Source organism: Stegostoma tigrinum, chromosome 10 (assembly GCF_030684315.1).
Source record: "Stegostoma tigrinum isolate sSteTig4 chromosome 10, sSteTig4.hap1, whole genome shotgun sequence".
Classification (NCBI taxonomy): Eukaryota; Metazoa; Chordata; class Chondrichthyes; order Orectolobiformes; family Stegostomatidae; genus Stegostoma; species Stegostoma tigrinum.
In genome coordinates, this window is record NC_081363.1 from 42,329,701 (window position 1) to 42,352,098 (window position 22,398).

General features: G+C 40.0%; 1 protein-coding gene across 1 annotated transcript; it reads right to left on the bottom strand.

Annotated features, from left to right (window-relative positions):
• Window positions 1-500: 500 nt before the first annotated feature.
• On the bottom strand, window positions 501-13,636 carry LOC125455648 (transmembrane protein 179-like). The gene is made up of 4 exons (XM_048537919.1): window positions 12,970-13,636; window positions 9,308-9,445; window positions 8,976-9,054; window positions 501-1,577 (listed from the first exon to the last, which is right to left on the bottom strand). The coding sequence occupies exons 1-4, from the start codon at window positions 13,269-13,271 to the stop codon at window positions 1,398-1,400; spliced, it is 699 nt and encodes a 232-aa protein (XP_048393876.1). The 5' UTR covers window positions 13,272-13,636; the 3' UTR covers window positions 501-1,397.
• Window positions 13,637-22,398: the final 8,762 nt, after the last annotated feature.

Consider the following 22,398-nt stretch of genomic DNA (forward strand, 5'->3'; position numbering starts at 1 on the left):
TAATTGTGGTACTGCATTCCATAATCTTCCTTTTCATCTTTAAGATACTCCTTAAAATCCACCTTTGACTAATTGCCTGAACGTCACATTCAGTTCCTCAGTATCAAATTTTGTAAACTACCATGGGTCATTTTATTATATTAAAGGCACTACATAAATGAAAGGTGTTGCTGGAATTTACATTTTGGTCATGAAAAGTACAACCCAGGATTTTCAGAGTTTGTTTTTAGGATGAGCTGATAACAAACATAAAGTTCTAATAAAATTGTATGGTGGTACAGCTCATCAATTTGCCAAGCAATCGTGTCACAGTTCGCATGTTTACCCTTGTGGTTCCCATTTGGCAGATGTGTCATTTTTCCCAAGCTTTGTAGGCACAGGGGAAGCATAAAGGCACTGTGGCCTACTATATCCTGACTGACAGTTAAAAACAGTTATTAAATAGCAGCAGAAATCAAAGTGCGCATTTGTTCCCACAAGGGGAAGAAACAGCACAGATGTAAACAAGCATATGAATGAATTTAATTTTACACAGTTTTCAGCAAAGGACACTGTAATCAAGGTTAAAGAATTGACATTAGTGACAAGGATCTTTCTTTTTACGAGCAACATATGGCACAATAAAGTCTGTCACTTTATACCACTAAGCTTCCAATTGCTGTTGTTCATTTTATTAGCTGAAGAGAAGCAACTGATTTAAGGTAGAACATTCAGAGGTGTAAGATAGCAGCTGCTCCTAAGGAACCATCATTATCATTTTCTAAACATTGCGGATGAGATTTTCAAGTATGAAAGCAATGCATTGTCAATAGAAAGAATATTCAGGTTTCACAGAGTTTGGCTCCAAACAATATTGACATGGTGAACATGAAATTCATTACCACCTGCTATGAAAGCGGGCATCAGTTATCAACTCGTTCATATGCTTACAGTACAATATTTTGTAGCAGTGGGAGTATGCTGAACCATGTGGAATACAACTGGCTGTAATTTTTTTGTTCCTTCATTATTTTAATATATTACCATGTTTATCTTTAGCACATGAAATTTCTTATATGATGTTTAGATTGCTACTGCAAAACAGGATAGTTTTGTTCTTATCAATAAGTTTAAGGTTTTGATGTATGAGCAGAAGTTTCAATTTTAACTTAGCACTACGGCAGTCATTACCTTTTGCGCAGTAACATCTTACAAAATTACTACATTTTAAAGACTAATGTTTAGTAGGCACTGAAAGAACAACAGTATCTATAGTAAGACATAGTTATTATTTATAGACGTTATCATTACGATGAAGACTATCCTGTTTTACAGTTTTTTTTCTTCTTGACAAGAACATGCAGCATTGATTTATCTCAGGCAGAGTCATCCTTCTACAAGATGCAATGAAATTGGATTTAAATCAATGCATTTTTCTCAACTTGATCTAATATTCTCTTGGATGATCTTGCTAGAAGCAACTCCTTCTCGTGGACCAGGCTATCGAGGAGCTCCTTCTGCCTATAGTTGTCATACACCTTCAGAAACGCCAGAATGGTAATTGCCATCCAAGCAACCCATCCGGCCCATAGGCCAAACTGCAGGTGAAATTCCCAGATATTAGACAAAGTTTTATAATTATTAACTTACACATGTCATTCTTTTCACTTTTGAATATAATCTACAAAATGTTTATTTCATCATAACTTAAGCTCTACAATTCAGAAAGGATGTGGTTAATGTTATAGCAGGGGAGAATTTGATCGATATTATCCTAACTTAATCCAAAAAGTCATTTTGAATAAAATGCAGTTTTATGGATGCTGGAAATCTGGAACAAAAACAGAAAGTGCTGGAGGACTTCAGCAGGTCTGGCAACATCGGTGAAGAGAAAGCAGAACTCGAAACGTTAGCTCCATTTACTCTCCACAGATGCCCCAGATTTGTTGAGATCCTCCAACAATTTCTGTTTCTGCATAATTTTTGAGCAAATTGATTGTATTCGTACAACAGAAAAATTTCTGCAGATTATCAAAAGCTTTTTATTCATATATAATCACATTGCTTTTTATAAACATACATGCTAAAGACATACATTTCTGTCATTATATAAATAATCTGGCTGAGAATTCGATGGATAATGTCTCAATATTTGATTTGTATATCAGAGATGTCTGACTACATGCTCCAGTTGTCATTTTTACAGAGAAAATTTGTTCAGAAATGTCTTAATTCTGATTCTGCGTGGTAGCATAAAACGCGGCAACAGCTGAAAATTGGGTTCAGTTTACATTAGGTGTTCTGATCTGACCGACTTGACACAATCACAAAGTCAAAATTAAACCCAGGCAAAATTTAATAACTTAGTCTGATAAGAAATCCTTTGAAGCTATTCCTGCAGTGTTACTTCACCTCAGGAGCAGCACAGTTTCTGTGCGTAAACAGGGTTTTTGCTGCACTTTTTGAGGGAAAAGCCCTGGTAGAGTTATAGAATCATGCAGTCATACAGCACAGAAACAGACTCTTCATACGAACCAGTCCACGCCAAACATAATCCCAAACTAAACTAGTCCCGCCTGCCTGCTCCTGGCCCTTCAAACCAATCCTATTCTGGTACTTATCCATATTGATTGATTGTATTCACACAACAGAAAGGTTTATGCAGATTATCAAAAGCTTTTTATTCAAATATAATCACATTGCTTTTTTTTTATAAACATACATAAGACATACATTTCTGTCATGGCTGTAAATGGAAAACTCCCAGTCCCAATAATCTCCAGAGAGAGTTTTCCTCTGTCCATATAGCCTTCTGCCCTAGTCCCTTAACCTTTTCAATGTTACATACCAATCTGAGGGGCTTCCATTTCAATTGGGCCAGCAACATCAGAAGCTCACCTATTCAGTCTAAAGATGTGCAGGTTAGGTGGATTGACCATGGTAAATGCAGGGTTACAGGGAAAGGATGGAGTTCTAGAATGCTCTTCATACAGTCGGTGCAAACTCAATGAGCCCTGTAGGGATTCCACGATGCTACTGTCTTCTGCAGCGAGCATGCAGGCAGCCAAATGTAAGGTTCCTACATTAAAATCTCTGAGCAGGTTCCACTGTTTGCTAGTGTGGGCTTGGGACCTGCCTGCAGATTTGGTTGAGATTCCAAAGTAAATTTCAACCTCTGATATTAGGATTTTTATAAAGAAATTGGCAGGACAGTTTGCTACTGACATATTTTTAATCGCCTTCCTTCATTATTTATTTCCCCTCACTGGTAAATATGGAAGAATGTATATAAAGCAATGCTTAAACTTATTGTAAGCATTTGAGGTTTGTGAAGAAATAAGCAACGTATGACCTTGACTCAGATCATCTGTAATGCCTTTCCTTGTAAAAGGAAAGTTGAACCTAAGCATCTGTCTGATTTTACTGCATTACCCACTTTGAACATAAAATCTAAATGATGGTAGTTTAGTGGCAATAGCTCATATTATTATCAGCCACCTGGCTATTCAGTTAAATAGTTGCTCACTATGAATTAGCCATTAGTTAAGAAACATGCAGTGGCTGGTACACTGTTTTCCAGCCCAAGTCCTTCTGTCCATCCAGCTGTCTAATATGTCAGTGATTTTATAATTTATAGTCTGTTTTTACATTCTAAATCAACTTAATATTCATAACAGTTTAGAAAAGTGACTTTAAAATGTACAGTTTTTGCCTTAATTAAAAAGTGACTGACCATCTGTATAAATTACTATAAGCAGGAATTTATTACTTTTGACTATGCAATGGTTGTCATTGTCATGAATTCTTCCATGGAAAAGCAAGCCAACTAATGACTTTACCGTCAGCTGCCATCCTATTTTTCAGATGGCCTTCTCTGCAAATAATGTATTATGGATCACATTGAGGATTAAGCAGTCACACAGTATGGGTTCATTTAATACTTTTGATAAAGAACCCCACTGTGGCAATGGTTTGAAATCAATAAAAGTCTGGCTTAACAGCAACCATGTAAATACTGTCAATTGTTGTAAAAACCCACCTGGTTCACTAATGTGGTTTAGGGAAGGAAAATCATCCTTACCCAGTCTGACCTACATTTGACTCTAGACCCACTGAAATGTGGTTAACACTTAACTGCTTGATGGGCTTCAGATCGGTAATGGGCTTCAGATCGGTATGACAGGTTGGCACAACATCGAGGGCTGAAAGGCCTGTACTGTGGTGTAATGTTCTATGTTCTATGCCCTCTGCACAATTAGGAATGGGTATTAAATGCTGAATTAGCCAGCAATTCCCATTTTTTTTTTAAAAAGTGCTAGAATCCCTACAGTGTGGAAGCAAGCCATTTGGCCAATCAAGCCCACACCAACCGTCTGAAGAGCATCCCACCTCCCTACCCTATCCCTCTATTTCCCAAGGCTAATCCAACTAGCCTGCATATCCCTATGTGCAATTTTGCATAGCCAATCCACCTGATCTCTAGACTGTGGCAGGAAACCTGTGAACCCAGAGGAAAACCATGCAAACACAGGGAGAATGTGCAAGCTCCACACAGATAGTCACCTGAGGCTGCCTGATTGTGGATGCACGATGGAGACATGTCCCACATTATGGGGGTGCAGCATGTCTCACTATACGATGCAGTGCGCTCAGTCCTCATCTACAAGGTATGCCACCGATGACTGGTGTGAGATCTGAAAGACTGAAACTCTTTCTCAACCCATTAAGTCATTCCCATTGAGTGTCCTGGGCCCTGCCACTGGTAGCATGTTGGTCACTGAAGATATGGATCTGGTGTTCAGACCTATCTAGAAGGGCTCCTTCCAGTATAGTCCCATGACAGTATGCCACATTATCCCAGTGAACTACTGGAGCAGGAAATGAGGCAATGTGTTAGATGCTGAGAAGTTGACAGAATGAGAGCAGTCTTTCAAGGAGAAGGATTATAGGGTGGGGCAAAGATTGCCATTGCTCATGACAGTTCAGCTGCATCAGACACTACCAGCCCCGATAGATCCTCACTTCTCATAACTGGGATGTAGCAAACCATTGTGGACTGTAAAATAGTCACTGGCCATGATGCTGAAATCTGGCTTGCATTCTGGTGGCAAACTACAGTGTCTACTGGTTTTGTCTGTGTTTGCTTCTGTTTTCTGCAAATATAGACTTGTTTCATTTTGTCCAATTGTTTCCATCCATGTGATGCTCTCCAACTGGACAATGATGAGCTATGGGGCTATGGTGGGCAATGCATGCAGATTGGCACTGACCTTTGGAGGGTTTTAGGATGGGATGTAACTATGGACAGGTAAAGCGTGGCCAGGTGATTAAGTAGTGACTAGAATGTGAGAATGAGGTTGTATGTGCGAGGGTGTGTCAGCTTTGCCAGTTATGTGCCAAGTACAACTTGGCTTGTGGCTGTAGTGCCATGGCACTGCCTGTGAGGGATAAAAGTAGATTGACACAGCAGCCTTTAAAAAGCCACACGGATACAAGCGATACCTACCTTTTGGTAGATATCTGCTGAATGGTGAGCTCTTGCGGGAATAATATGTGGTGAAGTGGGGTGGCATCAGACTGGTGGGGACTTGTAGAGATGGGGGAGGTAGTGAATACATCGAGTTGCGTAAGATGCAAAGAGAAAGTTCACCAGGAGTGGCGGCAAAAAATTTCCAAAATACTCTATGCTACTTGGACTCAGCCAGAAAATCATGGGAGTCAGCTGATCATGACTATAAGTAATTTCAAAGCAAAGAAATTCTGCAGTGAATAACTGACTTCCAGCACTCGTCCAACATCTACAAAGTATAAATCAGGAGTGCAATGGGATACTTTCCATTGCCTGGATTAGAATGCCTCTAACAGTTCTCAAGAAGCTTGGCAGCATCCGGGACAAAACAGTTCACTTGGCTAGCATACCATCCTGCATGGCAGACATAAACTTCCTCCAACATGGCTCAGGGTCTACTGTATTCAAGATAGACTGCAACAACTCACTAATGCTGATCTGACAACATCTTCTAAGCTCTCAGCTTCTACCACTCAGAAAAAACAATGATAGTAGGAGCACTGGAACACCATCAGCTATAGCTTCTCTTCCAGGTTACACACCGTTCTAAGTTGGAAATATAACTCAATTCATTTATTATCATCAGACCAAAACCCTGGAATGCTCTCCCTAATATGACTGCGGCTGTACCCAGATTCCATAACCTGTCATAGTTCAAGAAGGAGGCTCACCAACATCTACTCAATGGCAAAGTGGGATAGATGAAAAATATTAACATGGCCAATGGCACCCACATCTTTAGAACAAGTATTAACATGAATTTATGGCATAAGTGCATATTATATGCAGGCACTCGAGCCAACTGTTTTCGTGAACTAAATATTTAGTTGGACTAAGTAACAAATTGCAGTGTGGCAATACAGAAGTGGTAAAGGATGAGAAGTAGAGAAAACATACACATGGAACCTGATCTTATGCTTACAGATAATGTTGCCAAAAAGCAGAATGTAGAACATAACAGGCAGGAGTTCAGGATAGATCCTCGGGAAAAATCCATACGTAAAAAGAGCAGAGGTCACAAAAAATGAGATTGCTTGAAATACTTCAGTGAGGATTGGTTAGAGCAAAAGAAGAGAAATTGGGAGATGGATGATGTGGTTGACTGCAGTAAGGTTGCGAAAGACAGGGGCTGACAATATACCACAGGCAGTCACCAAAGAAAGCACAATTTATTCTCAGGACTGCCCCTCACTAACTGTAATCACCATTTCTCAAAACATGAGGTAGAATTTACTGGGTGCAAATGTATTCGACTTATATTCTACAGGCAAAGTACTGTCATGGCCACTTGTTGGTCTTCTTGTGCATGAGTTTATAAATCATATGCTGAAGGCATCTCAAAATTTAACATGATACCAGCATGAAGTGACCTTCAGGTCAACTCTTCACCTGTCTTTACAATCCACAGGTTAATGTTAATAGATCAAATAATCAAAAAGGTTGTAACTAGCCTTGGCAGTTCTGATTTTAATTCTTGCGTCTGGTGAACAGAGATGGGGCCATTCTCAGCTCCACAAATCGCATCCTTTAAAAATGGCTGCACAAAGTTACTACGTTTGGTCTCAGGGTACAGTCCAGAGCGAAACGGCACCTTATCTCAGCTACAGAGCTGCTCTACCTCTCTGGATGAGTGCATTACCTCACTTTTACCTCTTACTTTTCCCAAAAACATCCTGAGATCGGAGACAAACGGATACCATACACCTCCTGGCTTTCCAAACAGGCCCACAGGTTCAGATCGTCTTTTACTTGGTCTAATCTACAGTCTTCAGGATTCAAACACCTATCTCACCAAAGCCGCACAGGACTGGAGTCAGCTGGTCATTCAAATGGGAAAATAGGAAGTGCTATGTGCAGGGATAGCATCTGAAAACCAGGATGTACGTGGGTAATAAGCCATGGGTAAATATCTGTAAGCCCTTTGTAAGAAATGACAAGGCAGTCAAGGCAGATTGTCTTAATATCGAATCACAAATTCGCAACTTTCCTCAGTTAAACCACAGAATCAAGCTGAACTATCCCTCAAGGAAAATGCTGCTTTTGCCAGTTACTACCTGCCATCTGCTGATAAATCTGTTTTTGTATATTTGTCATATACTATCCATATAATTTGACTGTCAATCCTGAACTCCTCTGTTCCCCTGATTGACAATGTGAATCACACTGAGACTGGAAAGCTGTCATCTCCATTGCAAGTTCAAAAAACTTTATGCAACAGGTTTACTTTCCAACTAAAAATGTTGATTAGGTACTGGATTCATTACTAACTTGAATACAATTCAGTAAAGCAGAAAACATACTAGACAGAAGCAGGAGTAGGCATATTGAGCCTCCTCTTCCATTAAAGCTGACTATCACCTGAATTAGTTATGAGTTGTCTTTCACAGAAACAGATATAAAATTATAATTTCAGAAGAAGGGTCACCTACTCAAAATATTAACTCTGCTTTGTTTCCACAAGTGACGTCAGGCCTGCTGAACTGTATCTAGCAATTGCTGATTTTGTCATAGGATTTTAAATGCAAGGCTTCAACATATGGCAGATGGAACACTGACTGGTGTAGACCCCATCAAGCCATTTTATTATGAATCAAAGGCTAACTGGTCATCCTGCACAGAACATTGTTAAAATTTTGTCTGCAAATTTGTTTCCTAGTCTCACTATGATTTTACTCGGTGGTAAATTAAAAATCTTGTTGACTTTTTCCAAGTCAATCGAAAACAAAATTTGGTACAGTTACAACTTGGCTGCTATTTTACTTGGAGCCCATTTTGTGCTGCTAGTATAATTTGGTTTTATCCTCAGATTGCTGATTGACACTCCAAGTCAAAACTCTGAAACTACCTCTCCAACAACAGCGTACCTTCACCAAGAGGGCTGAGGTGGTTCAAGAACGCAGGGCACCATCGCCTTCTTGAAGGCAGCTGCTGACCAATAAATGCTGACCAATTCCCACATCCCATATATGAAGTTAAATAAAAAACCTGGTGCTGACCAGAACATTATATCTGGTCCTTGGCCCATATGTACCAGGATCTGTCTGTTAGCTCTCAGTTAATGACAGATGCACAAAGAAAGTAGCCTTAATGATATATGTTCTACTATTTCCATATTATCCTAGAAGTGAAAGGCATCATTTGTCCACAGAGCAAGTTGTCAATATTCCAAGCTTCTTATAAACTGGACTAAGGTAGATACAAGTGAATGAATTCTCGCACTGGCTTTCAGGGTGGTGATTCCAGGGATACTAATTTGAGAATGTAACATTACTGTATCATGGAATAATACCAAATCCTACAACTTAATTCTGTTTGATATATTTACTTAGTTTAAAGTTTAAGATAATGGTTCAAATTTTGCAATTTATCCATTAGTACTATTTTCTCTTGATGCTGCAGTCTACAAATTAAATTTCTAAAGGCTTACCTGGATAATCACAAACTGGTCGTAGAAAGAAGAATTATCCAAATGGAGTTCCAGATCTATATCCTGCAATTCTTCACAACTGTTAAAATGAAAAAAAAATTTTAGGAAGTTCAACCAAGGTCACGCAACAGTTACATGTTATAAAGTCTGTTCTGGAAATACCTTTTATTAAATTTTCTGCAGGCAAGAACATTAATAAATTTATTGTTAATGTTAAATAGTGATAACAAATTTTATATTGAACTCCTCTATTTTTTATGCTTACTTTTCCTTGTTGGTTGAATCCAGAAAGTACAGAGTGTAGAACAAGAGGATTTCCTAAAATCACATACCTGTTAGGCATTCTTCCGTTCTCAGTGATCGCATCACACCACATATTGAAGCCAACAGTCACCAGAGTACTTGCCACGAAGATAAGGAAGACCACGAAAGTGCTGACCAGCAGATTCAGGAACGTTGCAAAGAAAGTGCTGCAACCAACATGTGGGGTGGACAGCAGGGAGTGAGAAGAAAGCACATCAGGAAGACAGCAAAGGCTGATCAACATTCTGTCAGGATGGATCCTAAGGATTCTGCACTGATGATAGCTCTATTTACAAGGACAGTAAGACAACTCACGTTGATTAGCTTCACTCTAAAATAAATCACAAACATTTACTCAGCTAGTTCATGATTTTTAAGTAAAGTTGCACTGGAAGTTAGATCATGTTTCAATTCGCTGTGATGTTTAGCAGACATTGCACCACAGATTACAAATATGTTGTTGTCCAGTATGAGGAATAGCTTTAACCCATAAATGAAGGAAAGTCCAAGGACCAAGGCTAGTAGTAGCACACTGGCCTCCGAATCAGAACATTGGGGATTCCAATCTTGACTGTGGTACATCACAAACGTCAAGACTGGCACTACTCATGTAGGACTGAATGAGTGCTGCCCTATCAGGGATGCAGATGCTGGGATGTGGGGATGAATGTCCTCTTTGATGGATGTAAAATATCCAAGTGCCACTATTTTTAGAAGGCCTTTGAAAAGGTGCTGCTCAAGAGGCTGCTACATAAGCTAAGACCCTCATGGTGTTAGGGGCAAGGTATTGGCATGGATAAAGGATTGGCAGAAGGCAGAGAGTAGGATAAAGGTGTCTTTTTACAGGATAGCAGCCAGAGGAGTTCTAGAAGGGGTTAGTGCTGGGGCCACAATTATTCAGGCTATATATGAACAATTTGGCCAAAGGAACTTAGGGAGGCGATGGCCCAGTGACATTATCACTAGACTATTAATCCAGAAACCCAGGGAATGTTCTGAGGTCCATGCCATGGTAGATGGTGAAATGTGAAATCAATAAATATCTGGAATTAAGAGTCTAATGATGACTATGAAACCATTGTCGATTGTCAGGAAAAACCTATCTAGTTCACTAATATCCTTTGGGAAAGGAAACTGCTATCCTTACTTTGTCTGACCTTAGCTTGTCTGACCTACATGTAACTTCAGTGCCACAGCAATGTGGTAGACTCTTAACTGCCCTCTGGGCAATTCAGGATGGGCAGTAAATGGCAGTGACAACCACATCTCATGAAGGAATAAAATAAAACTAAGGGTATTGTTGCTAAGTTTGTAGATGACACAAGTATATTCTGTGATGGTGATGAGACAGATATTGTGGAGGAAGTGAGGAGGCTGCAAAACGAGACAGGCCTGGAGAGAGGGGAAAGAAGAGCAGATGGCATACAATGTGGCAAAGTGTGAGGTTATGCACTTTAGTGAAAAGAACAGACGTACAGAAAATTTTCTAAATGGAGAAAGGCTTCGGAAATCTGATGCATAAAGTGAATTAGGAATCCTAGTTCAGGATTCTCTTCAGATTAAACATGCAGGTTCAACTGGCAGTTAGGAAAGCAAATACAATGTTAGAATTGATTTCAAGAGGGCCAAAACACAAGAACAGAGATGCACTGCTGAGACCACTTAAGGCTCTGGTTGGACTACATTTGGAATATTGTGAATGTTTTGGGCCTCATATCTAAAGAAGGATGTGCTGGTGTTGGAGGAGATCCAGACGAGATTTACAAAAATGATCGAGGGCATGAAGGACTTGGGTCATAGGAGGAGTGGTTGAGGACTCCAAGTCTGTTCTCAATAAAGTTAAAAGCAGGGGGAATCTGATTGAAACTCACAGAATATGGAGAAGTCCGGACAGAGTGGACAAAGAGAAGATGTTTCCACTTGTATAACAAACTAAGGCCCAAGGGCACAACTCAGAGTGAAAGAATTTTTTTTAGAACTGAGTTAAGGAGGAATTTCTTTAGCCTGAGGGTGATTAATCTGTGGAACTCATTGCTGCAGAAAGCTGTTCAGGCCAAGTCATTGAGTGTATTTAAGACAGGTTAAGATAGATAGGTTCTCAATTAGTAAAAAGATCAAAAGTTACAGAGAAAAGGCAGAAGCAGGGGTTGAGAAACATTATCAGCCATGATTGAAAGGTGGAGCAGACTCAATGGGCTAAATGGCTTAATTCTGTTCTTATATCGCATGGTCTTATGGTTTCTTGAACATTTTTACACAGCAGAGGATACCTGAGATATTGAATAAAGGTGGCTTTGGGGTTCTGTGGCTAAAAGGTTCAGTGGATAAGGAGTGCAGTGCAAAGGGTTTAGTGATTAAGAGGCTATGGATAAAGGTCCTGTGGGTAAAGAGTATTGTGGGACTGGGAGTCTGTGGAAATGGAATACAGCGGGAAAGGTTTCAGTGGATAACGGATTCACAGGGAATGCAATACAGTGAGAAAGATTTCAGTGGGTAAGCTGTTTGGGTAAGGACTCAATGAGTCAGGTACAGTGGCAAGGGGATCAGTGGATAAGGTTCTTTGTGTAATGTTTACAGTAGGTAAGGAATACATTTGGTAAAGCATATTGTGGTAAACATGTAAAAAGATTACAGTGAGTAGTGTGTTCAGGGATTTTAGAATCTAGCAGCTATGGAATTTAGTGCATATGGAGCTGAGTCCATTAGAGCTTTTAGGGAATGGAGGTTCAGTACATTAAGGGATTCAATGGGCAAGGGTATGAGTGGCTATGAGATTCAAAGGAAACGTGGTTCATCTGGAAGAAATTAATTACATTAGGGGTGAAACAGGGAACAGGCTTGATTGGTAAAGGGTAGAGTGGGTAAGGGGTGCTGTGGCCATCTAGTTCTTTGGTAAAAGGGATGAGTTGTTAAAGGTAGACTGGACATGGGATACAGTGAGTAATTTACTGGCTCACACCAGAAAAAGAAGGAGCAGAAGTATGCCATTCTGCCCGTTCAGCCTACTCTACCATTAATTGAGATCACAGCTGACCTCATAATCCTAAATTCTACTTTGTGAGGGTTTAGAATACAGTCAGCAACTGGTGGAGTGGGTACCAGGTTTAATAGGTAAATGGGTCAATGGGTTTGGAGTGCAGTGGCTATCATATTCAGTGGATCTGTGGTTTAGTTGGAAGAAGGTAGGTCTTGCACACAATGGAATTGGGGCCCAAAAGGATATGTGGGGTATACAATAAGTTTGAGGTTCAGTGGGTATCGAGTTCAGTGGGTTTGGGTTTTAGTGGGTATGAGGTTCAATAGGAATAGGGTAGAATTGGGGTACAATGGAAACCGGTTGGAATTGGGAATATGGTAGGAGTGAGGTACAGAAGATATGGATTTCAATGGGAATAGAATGGAATTTGGATACAAAGGATATGGGTTTCATTGGAAATAGGGTGGAACTGGGGTATAAAGAAGATGGGTTTTGCTGGGAAGAGGGGGGAATTGGGGCAGCAAGGATTTGAGTTTCGACGGGAAGAGGGTGGAATTGGGGAACAGAGGATTTGGGTTCCGATGGGAAGAGGGTGGAATTGGGGTACAGAGGATTTGGGTTTCCATGGGAAGAGGGTGGAATTGGGGTACAGAAGATTTGGGTTTCAATGACTATGGTATTCCGTGGGAACTGCCCACAAGTAAAGCGACTTACTCATCATGTCCTTTGCAAAGGTAGAAAAGGAGCCTCCAGGCCTGGACTGCCGACAGGAGGAGGCTGAAGAGTCCGATGAAGGTGGTGAACTGACAGGCGGATTCCGGGCCCCATTCCTCGACCATGAAGCGCTGTTTCTCCACCGTGATGTTCTCATTCTGCCACATCCCGCTGGTGAAGAGCAGGCATTTCCCCTGGAAATCACTGCCGTTCTCCGACAGCGGCACCACGGCGATGAAGCCAAACAGAAAAGCGAGAAAATACAGGATGCACTGAGCGAATAAAAAATTATTCATCCCCATTTCTTACATTGAAGCAGCAGCCAGACCTCCTAGTGCACGCCTGCGCCGATCGATCCACTGACGTCCAGTCGTTAAAGCTCAGGAAGATGGGAGGGAGCGGTTTGGGGATGTGATCCTGGAGACATCAACCTCTACCCTGAAAGGTCCAGACTTCACCCTCTCCTCACTCTACTCTCATTTCCTCCAATATTAACTTGTAATTAGAGATTTCCTTCAATGTGAACAATATTATTGCTTTAATCACCTTTGCATTTATTGGTACTTCAGTCCCAAATCTCCATTCTTGGATTAGAACGGTTTGCTTACTCGATTGTTTTAATCTTGTCAGTTTGTAAATAGATTGACGCAGGTGGATGCATTTTTTTGTTGTTATCCACTAGCTTGCAGAACATACCCAAAATTGTTACAAATGCAAAATACACTAAAGTACAAAAAATACTGCAAAAAATCTTACTCACAAATGCACCCTTTTACTTGGAGCTGTCCGAAGATCAGAACAGAATAGTTATCAGCCTGGTCCACCTCAACTTCTAGTGGCTGATCAGATGACCTCTGATTCTCTGAGCAAGCTAATTTTGCTATGAAGCAAGAGATTTTTTTTGTCCTATTCTCTTTTCTCACAAATAAGCTATGCATATATAATCTTGACGCTATCCAGTCTCCAGCAAACGACAACTGGCAAACATCACAAGTATGTCATGTATTCCATAATGGTTTGTTCAATTAACACATTAAGACTTGCTTGTGTCTCCTTGGGGGAAAAAAGGCTTATATCTTACGCTTAATGAACTTTCTGCTCAACTTAGTTTGTGTTTAACACTTCTATGCCATCTCCACCATATGATACAGGAACAGAATTGGGCCATTTCATCCAGCCGGTCTGCTCCAGCATTCAATCATGACTGATATATTTCTCAACTCTATTCTACTGCCTTCTCCCTATAATCCTTGATACCTTTATCAATCAATAACCTCGGTTTCTCTGTCTTAAAGACAGTCTGTGAAATGGCCTCCACAGCCATAGCATACTCGGGCAATGAGTTCCACAGACTCAACACCAGTTAGCTATATAATATTTACCTGGCACAATTCTATGACCATCAAAAATTCCGCTGATACACTATCAACATTATTGCGTCTGATTCATCATGTATGTTTTAAATAACTTCAGCTTTTCCAGACTTGCTGTGACAGCCCATGACTATTGAATTACTATGCTTAATGCAAACAAACATGCATATTCTTTCAGAAAATATACAAGCATTTCAAAATCAGTGATGTTTCTAATCATTAGGACACCACCGGGCTTCATCTAATTTCTCTTCATTTCATTCAATTTTGTTTATTTCCACAAACCCAACAAATTTTGGATGAATATCTACAGTCCATACTGCGCAGCAAATCCTATTCATATGTCACTTCTGTGCTTGCTGACCTACATTGACTCCAGTTAAGCAATGCCTCTGTTTTAAAATTATCTTCCTTGCTTTCAAATCTCCACATAGCCTTGCCCCAATCTATATTTGTAATCTCTTCTTGCCAAAAAAGCCTCCAAGATGCCTGTGTTCCTCTAATTCTGTCTTCTTGAACATCCCTGATGTTAATCATTCAATCATGGGTGTCCATACCTTCAGAAGTCAAGACTCTAAGTACTTGAGGCTGCATCTTAAAAGTACCTGACTCTCCACCTCTCTGTCCTCCTGTGAAACACTCCCTGAAACTTCTCTCTTTGACTATGCTGTAGGCTATGTACTCAAACATCCTCTAATGTGGGTTAGTGTGAAATCATACCATCTCGCTTGCAAATATAGAATGCTCACTGGACTGACAGAATTACAGGGTAGATGCAGGGATATTCCCGATGGTGCAGGAGTCCAGAAACAGGGCTCACAGTCCAAAGATACAGGGTAAAACATTTAGGACTCAGATGAGGAGAAATTTCTTCACTCAGAGTTTGGGAAGCTTGTGAAAAGCAGAAGAAAGAAGTTGAGGCCAAAATCTTATTTGATTTCAAGAAGGAGTTGAATTGGGGCTAAAATGATCAAAGGATAAAGAGGAAAAAGCAGGAATAGGCTAATGAGATGGATGTTCAGCCATGATCATAGTGAATGGCCGAACAGGCTAGAAGGGCCAAATGGCCAACACCTGCTCCTCTTTTCTATGTTTCTGTGAATCATACATTTCACCATTGGGCAACTATGGGGCACAAAAAAGAAAATTAGTGTGACTTACTATCAAGATTGTGCTGCACTCTATTTTCCACAACCAAATCATCACATTAAGAATTTGTGAGATATGACATGTTACAACTTTAAATTCTAGCTGCCATTTGAAAAATAGACACTTTAGAAAGCCTTATAACTTTGTTCTCAGGCTTATCATTCATTTTTGAACTGCACCTTACAAGGGAAATAATTAATTAGAAGAGGTTATTAATTAAAAGAGGTTATTTATTAAAGGGAAGAGCAAGAGAGAGAGAAAAATGAAATTACAGAGTTTAATGGCAATACAATGCTGCTTTTCGACTGCTTGCAATTCCCTTCATAGAGGACTTGGAAATACAATGCCTTTCCTAGTGATAAAAATGCCAAAGCAAAAAAGTGCCCAAATGCACATTATGTTCTAGGTAAATGGCTACACCACTACTCCAAGACTGAGGAAGCCTACTGACTCTTCAACCCTACTCCATCTTTCCACATGATCATGACTGATCATCTAACTCAGTACCTTGTTTCTGCTTTTTCTCCATAATCTTTGATCCCATTGCAACTAAGAACTATATCTAACCTCATCCTGAAAAATTCCATTCTTCTGCACTAAAACACTTTCTTTAGCTGGGAATTCCACAGACTCACCACACTCTGGGTGAAGAAACTTGTCATCATCTCAGCCCTAAGTCAGTCCTCACTCCATATCCTTAAATTGTGACTCTTGGTTCTAGACTCCCAGGTCATCAGGAGCAATCTTCCTCTGTTTACCCTGTCTAGTCCTGTTAGAATTTTACAGGTTTGTATGAGATCCCCCTCACTATTCTAAACTCCAGTGAATATTGTCCTAACCAATCCAGCCTCTCTTTAAATATCAGTCCTGTCATCCCAGGAATCAGTCAGGTTAACCATTGCTGCACTCTCTCCATAGCCAGAACATTCTTCCTAGATGAGAAGACCAAAACTGCACACAATACTCTAGCTGTGGTTTCACCAAGGCCCTGTACAATTTCAGCAAAAGAGCCATGCTCCTGTATTCAAATCCTCTCACTGTGAATTATAGAATCCCTATAGTGTGGAAAGAAGCTATTTGGCTCATTGCAACTGCACTGTCACTCTGAAGAGCATTCCCCCCGGACCCTGACTTATAGACCTACATTTCCCATGCCTAATCCACCGAACCTGCACACCTCTCAACACTACTAAGCAAGTTAGCAAGACCAGTCTACCTAACCTGCACATCTTGGGACTTTGGGAGGAAACTGAAGAACCTGGTGGAAATTCATGTAGGCACAGGGAGAATCTGCAAAACTCCACACAGTCACCCAAGTTTGGAACCGGCCACAGGTCCCTAGTGCTGTGAGGCAGCTGTGCTAACCACTGGCCACCAGTAAAGAAGGCAAGTAACATTTGCATTCTGCACTGAACACAGTGCCTGTATGCTTACTTGTTCAGTCTGATATACAAGCACACCCGGGTCTCATTGCACGACCCCCTTTCTGAATATATCACCATTCAGATAAAAATCCACCAAAGTGAATAACCTCACATTTATTCACTACTTAATCTGTACTTAATCCACCATGCATTTGTCTACTCACTCAACTTGTCCCACTATTCATTGTCCCACTTAGAAAAGGACAGCTTATTCTTGCCCTTTGTTTCCTGTCTTTATCCATGTCAATATGCTATCTCGAATCAACGTTCTCTTGAAACTGCGCAGCTAGGCATGCAGTTGTTCCAAAGGTTCTGCACACGGGGATCGCATCAGCACACTAATTATGCCATTGACTTTTGGAAGTTGCTACTGTGCACGGACCTCAGTGGCCTACGTAGCCAGAATGGAAAAGAGAACAAACGCTGCTCCTAGTCCCATGCACTTTAATTGTACATGCTAATCTCTTAAATGGGGCCTTTTCAAAAGCCTCTTGAAAATCCAAGTAAACCAAATCCCATGGCTCCATCTTATTGATTCTACTTGTTATAAACTCAAAAAATTCCAGTAGATTTGTTGCACAATTCCTCTTTCATAAATCCCAACTGACTTTGTTTGAGTTTGTTTTCCAAGTGCTTTGCTATTAAATTTTTTATAATCAACACTACCACTTTCCTCACTATAAAGGACAGGCCAGCCAGTATGTAATTCCCTGTTTTCTCTCTATTTACATTTTTGAATACTAGGGTTACATTAGCAATCCTCCAATCCAAGAGAAATGTTTCAAAGTTGATAGAATCTTGACAGATGACCACTAATGCACCTAATATTGCTAGGATCACTTCCTTCAGTACTGTGGGATGCAGATTATTGGCCCTAGGGAATTGTTGGCCTTTAACGTCAGAGGTAGTTTCTTTACTCAGAGGGTAGTAAGGGAATGGAATGCTTTGTCTGCAATGGTAGTAGATTCACCAACTTTAAGTACATTTAAGTCATCATTGGACAAGTACATGGAATAGTGTAGGTTAGATGGGTTTCAGATTAGTATGACAGGTTGGCACAACATCGAGGGCCGAAGGGCCTGTACTGTGCTGTAATGTTCTATGTTCTATGTTCCATAATTTCCCGAACACCATTTCCCTACTAACATTGATTTCCTTCAGTTCCTTCCTCTCACTACGCCTTGTGTTCCCCAATTTTTTGGAACGTTATTAATGTCGTCCTTTGTGAAGACTGAACCAAAGTGTGTATTTAACTTATTGCCCAATATAACTTCTACTGTTTCTGACTGCAAGCCGCAAGCATTTGTGTATTTCATGTAACCATGTGTTTCTCAGCTCTTTATTTACAGAAGCAGGAAGCTGGAGCAATACTCAGTGAGACCTCTAGTACCATATTTAAACTTTAGCTGGACACCAGTTCAGATGCTGCAAGCCAGAATTACCATTCAAAGTGCCTTTAAGTCCAAACACAATGACTGGAAGAAAACCAAGCTCGCTCCCTACTTCACCATGGAAGATCTGGTGGATTGGGTGACAGGAAGAAGGTCAGTCCTCTTTCTGGCTTGCCACAAAAAGTGGGCATCACACCAGTCAGGTCACCTGAACAGAAATAGCAGTATAGATCAGTAAGGGCGATGCACTCTGCAAGGATAAATGGCACTGTTGTCTCCCTGCTACCTCACACATACAGAGCCAAAACTCTACCAACAGCTAGTCTTTTCTCACCCTCCCCATACTCAGACCCCACTAAATAGCATCACCATTGATGGGCCATAATCCATAACATAATTTGTCAGGTATTTAATTGGGTCGAGCATATCAACACCATGGTTATAAAGGAAGACAGAGAATTGTGATATTTGGCCAATCCACCGACTCCTCAAAGCCTCTCCTCTGTGTAAAATATTAAATTTCGGAACATGATGGAATATTCAAAGCCTAATCGATGGCAAGTGCAACAACATGACTAACCTAGTAAATGATAGAATGCACTACTTTTTTGGCAGCCCTAACACTGGATTCTGTCCCAGCCCCCACCACTGGGGCACCATGGTTACAAATGCACCACCAACAGATTGCATTGTAGTGAATCACCAAAATTACTTGTATGGCAATACCTAACCTCATGAGACCATCAAAAAGACACAAACAGGAAAGCAAGAATATCATCAATGGTAAGCCATAAATCATCCCAATGTGAACATTCTTTTTCATTGTCTTGTTCAAATTGCTGCAACATGCAACCTACAAATGCAAAGATTCACTCCTACTGTCTTAGTGCAATAATTGCTATCATGGCAATGTCATTAATATCCAAAGAAGTCATAACATAAAACCAGAATCATTAACAAAACCTAGCAAAAAATAAGAAAAAAACTTTCAGCTTCATTTTAATTATGTAACAGTTAACACTATCTGAACACCACGAGTACAACTTCCATTTGAAGATTTTCTTTTAAGATGATGACGCTGTATGAATCTGAAGTTCTTTCTTTCTTCTGATAATTTTTGCAACGTTGCTCTTCAGTTTTCCCACACAACTTTCCAATTCCTCTCCCAGCTCTTTGATCAGTTGATTCCTTTCATTTGCAAAATACCTTAGGCAAAGAATACGTTTGTCATCCTAAAATGCATTGCACGAAGGACATTAATTAGGAGACACCATGAAAAGTTCCTGACCAAAAAATAAAACGGTATACAAATAGTATTATTCAAATGACCATGCAGTCCAAGTAACTGCTAAATTGTGGGAAGAAATTAATAGGTGTTTTTGCAACTGGATACCATGAAAAAATGGCAGATTCCTAAATGAGCTATTGCAGTCTTACAGTAGTATTTCTTGTTATAAATTGAATATACATGCAGAATAATACTCAGCAGAGAAATACCAACTTTTAATCAAAAAGTTGCAATTTTAAAAAATCTCTTAGTTGATTGTTTCAAGGTTTTTACAATTTTATTAATGAAATATCTCCCATCACCAGTCTGCCTAACTTTATTCTAGGGGTGATAATCGCAGCATTTACTCCCAGAGTGTCAGTAATGTGCCATGCTGCCAGGAGGCATAAACGGCTCAATGAGTGTGACTGATTCCTTCAATTTACATTGTAGAAATTAAAGTTTCTGTGCAGCGCCCCTGTGCTCATCGTAGCTGAGATTGGCAGCAAAATGAGTTGAATAAGGATCTGTCTTTCCTCTAGGGCATTAAATAACATCCTTCTAAAATGTTGAACCATTATGTTGCCTGATTATTATTATGTACTAATTTCTGACAATGAAGAATAGAAACCCTATACTATTTGTGTGACCTTGCTGTGCACAAAACTGGTACTGCATTTGACAGTATACCAACAGTAACTGAACTTAGATAACAGTAATGAATTATTTTGAATCATTTTGAGAGATTTTTCAGAGGTGCACAAGGTGGTCTGGTTAGTTTGGCAAACATCAAATAATTCTGGATTCTACAAGGAATAAGCCGCAAAGCAAATTAAAGTCTTTCTTTTTGTGCTGTTACAAGCCTAAGGACCATATTTGTTAGCATCTTGAGTACTGCCAAAGCTGAGGTCAGGAAGACCACAACATAGAAAAATGTCCTGATCTGAATGGCTCTATGCCGTAACACATGCTGCATTTACTCATGTTAGGTGCACCAATATTTATATTTCAAAAACTAAATATGGAAAGCGAAACCTACACAAACATCAAAATCTTTTATAAATTGACCTAAGTATTCTTATAGTAGGTAGCAAACTTTAGAAATGTTATCTCGCTTCTCACATGTCTGGAATACTGGACAATATCAAGACAAATACAGGTCCATAACTATTACAGAGGCACATATCTCAAATTAATTTTAGTTAACTGAACCCACGGCAATATATTTCAGCCAGACAGGGAACATGTGAGAAGCAGGATTGAAGGACAGGAGATAGAGCCAGAAGCTACATAAATGAAGACAGAAACAGATTTGTCAATGCCATTCTTCTCCAATATATCTCTGGACAACTATCCATGGTTGTCAGGCCTAATAAGGAGATTAGGTTCTGCACAAACAAAAAGAAAAAGCCTGTTTCCAAAAATAAGCATGTTTAGCTGAAAGTGGCAGAAAGGGTTGGCAGAAAGACTGAAGTTCTATGCTTTGGCAGATCGTGCCAGAAGAGGCTTAAGGCAGAAAAAAAAGTAGCATAATATATTCAACAATCCTAATGTTTGTCTTAGCCCAATTATCCACTCTCACCTTTCACTCTGTCTTCCTAAATCATCAGCTGCACATTACTCCTAACACTAACAGACTTTGCAGGAGTAACCACTCTTTCTACGTACAGATACTTCCTTACATCCCCTTTGACAGGCTCTCACTGACACTCAGCCTCATTTCAATACAATGTCACATCCATTCCTCACAAAGATCCTCCACAAGTGATGCCCTTCTATCCATCCAAATAATCAATTTCTCACACTCATACATCTCTTCCTTCTCTCTTTACGGATGACAAGCCCAGAGACCACCAGAAGGGACAGAAAACCAGAGGTAAGCCTCCAGCCACCACCACTTTGATAACCACAGAAAAGAATGTGCAGGAGATGGCCAATCTCATTATGCCTGGCTATGGGAGTAAGAAACGGGAAAACCTCACAGCCACCTGGTAGTATACTGTATCACATGGCTTATAACACTTACTTATGTAGATTTGATGTCAGACACTAAATCTGATGTGCATTATGATGGCTGAGTACGCAATTAACTTGTCACTTCTAATTCATGACTTTCATCTTTGATGTCGAACTTGCAATACATGATATGATCACTGACATAAAAATCAACCTTGCAGCAATGTAAAATATGACTGCACAAGGAAAACTTCAGCTTTTTCTTCTGTTGTTCTCCTGCATTAATTTCTTTGTATGGGTAGTTGTGTAATTTCTTGATTTTCCAAAATTGTACCCCAGATTTGCACATTTTCTGAAGGTGACCTATTACATGACCAATAACTATTTACTTTTAATAACTGGGCATAGCCTGTGCTTGTGAGGTTTCATTATTTCTCAACACTGATGAGAGGTTTTGATGCCTGGTAATTATCCTACCTATCGGACTGGTTTATCATGTCTGTTGTTTATGGTTTTGTACCTTAGCAATTAAAGTGATTCTGATAATCTCCAGTGCCAAGGTTGATTTTCCCCTTAGGATTGATCTATGCTGCTTCTAGACTTCTAGAATGTATCTGTTTTGGTATTACTGATACTCATTCTCCAAAGGTTGCTCACGTTCATGTCTCCTGCTCGGTCTAAAATGCTTTTACCATTCATTGGAATATTCTTCACAAGACCATAACGGCTTGAAGGCCTTCAATACCTTCTGCAGTCCCCTGCTCTTAGCTGTTCTGTATAAGCAGGTGACTTAAAGCTGAGTGTGAAGGTCTCACATCATCACTCACCATGTGGTATGAGCAGGCAAATGAAATTCACACTGTTGCACA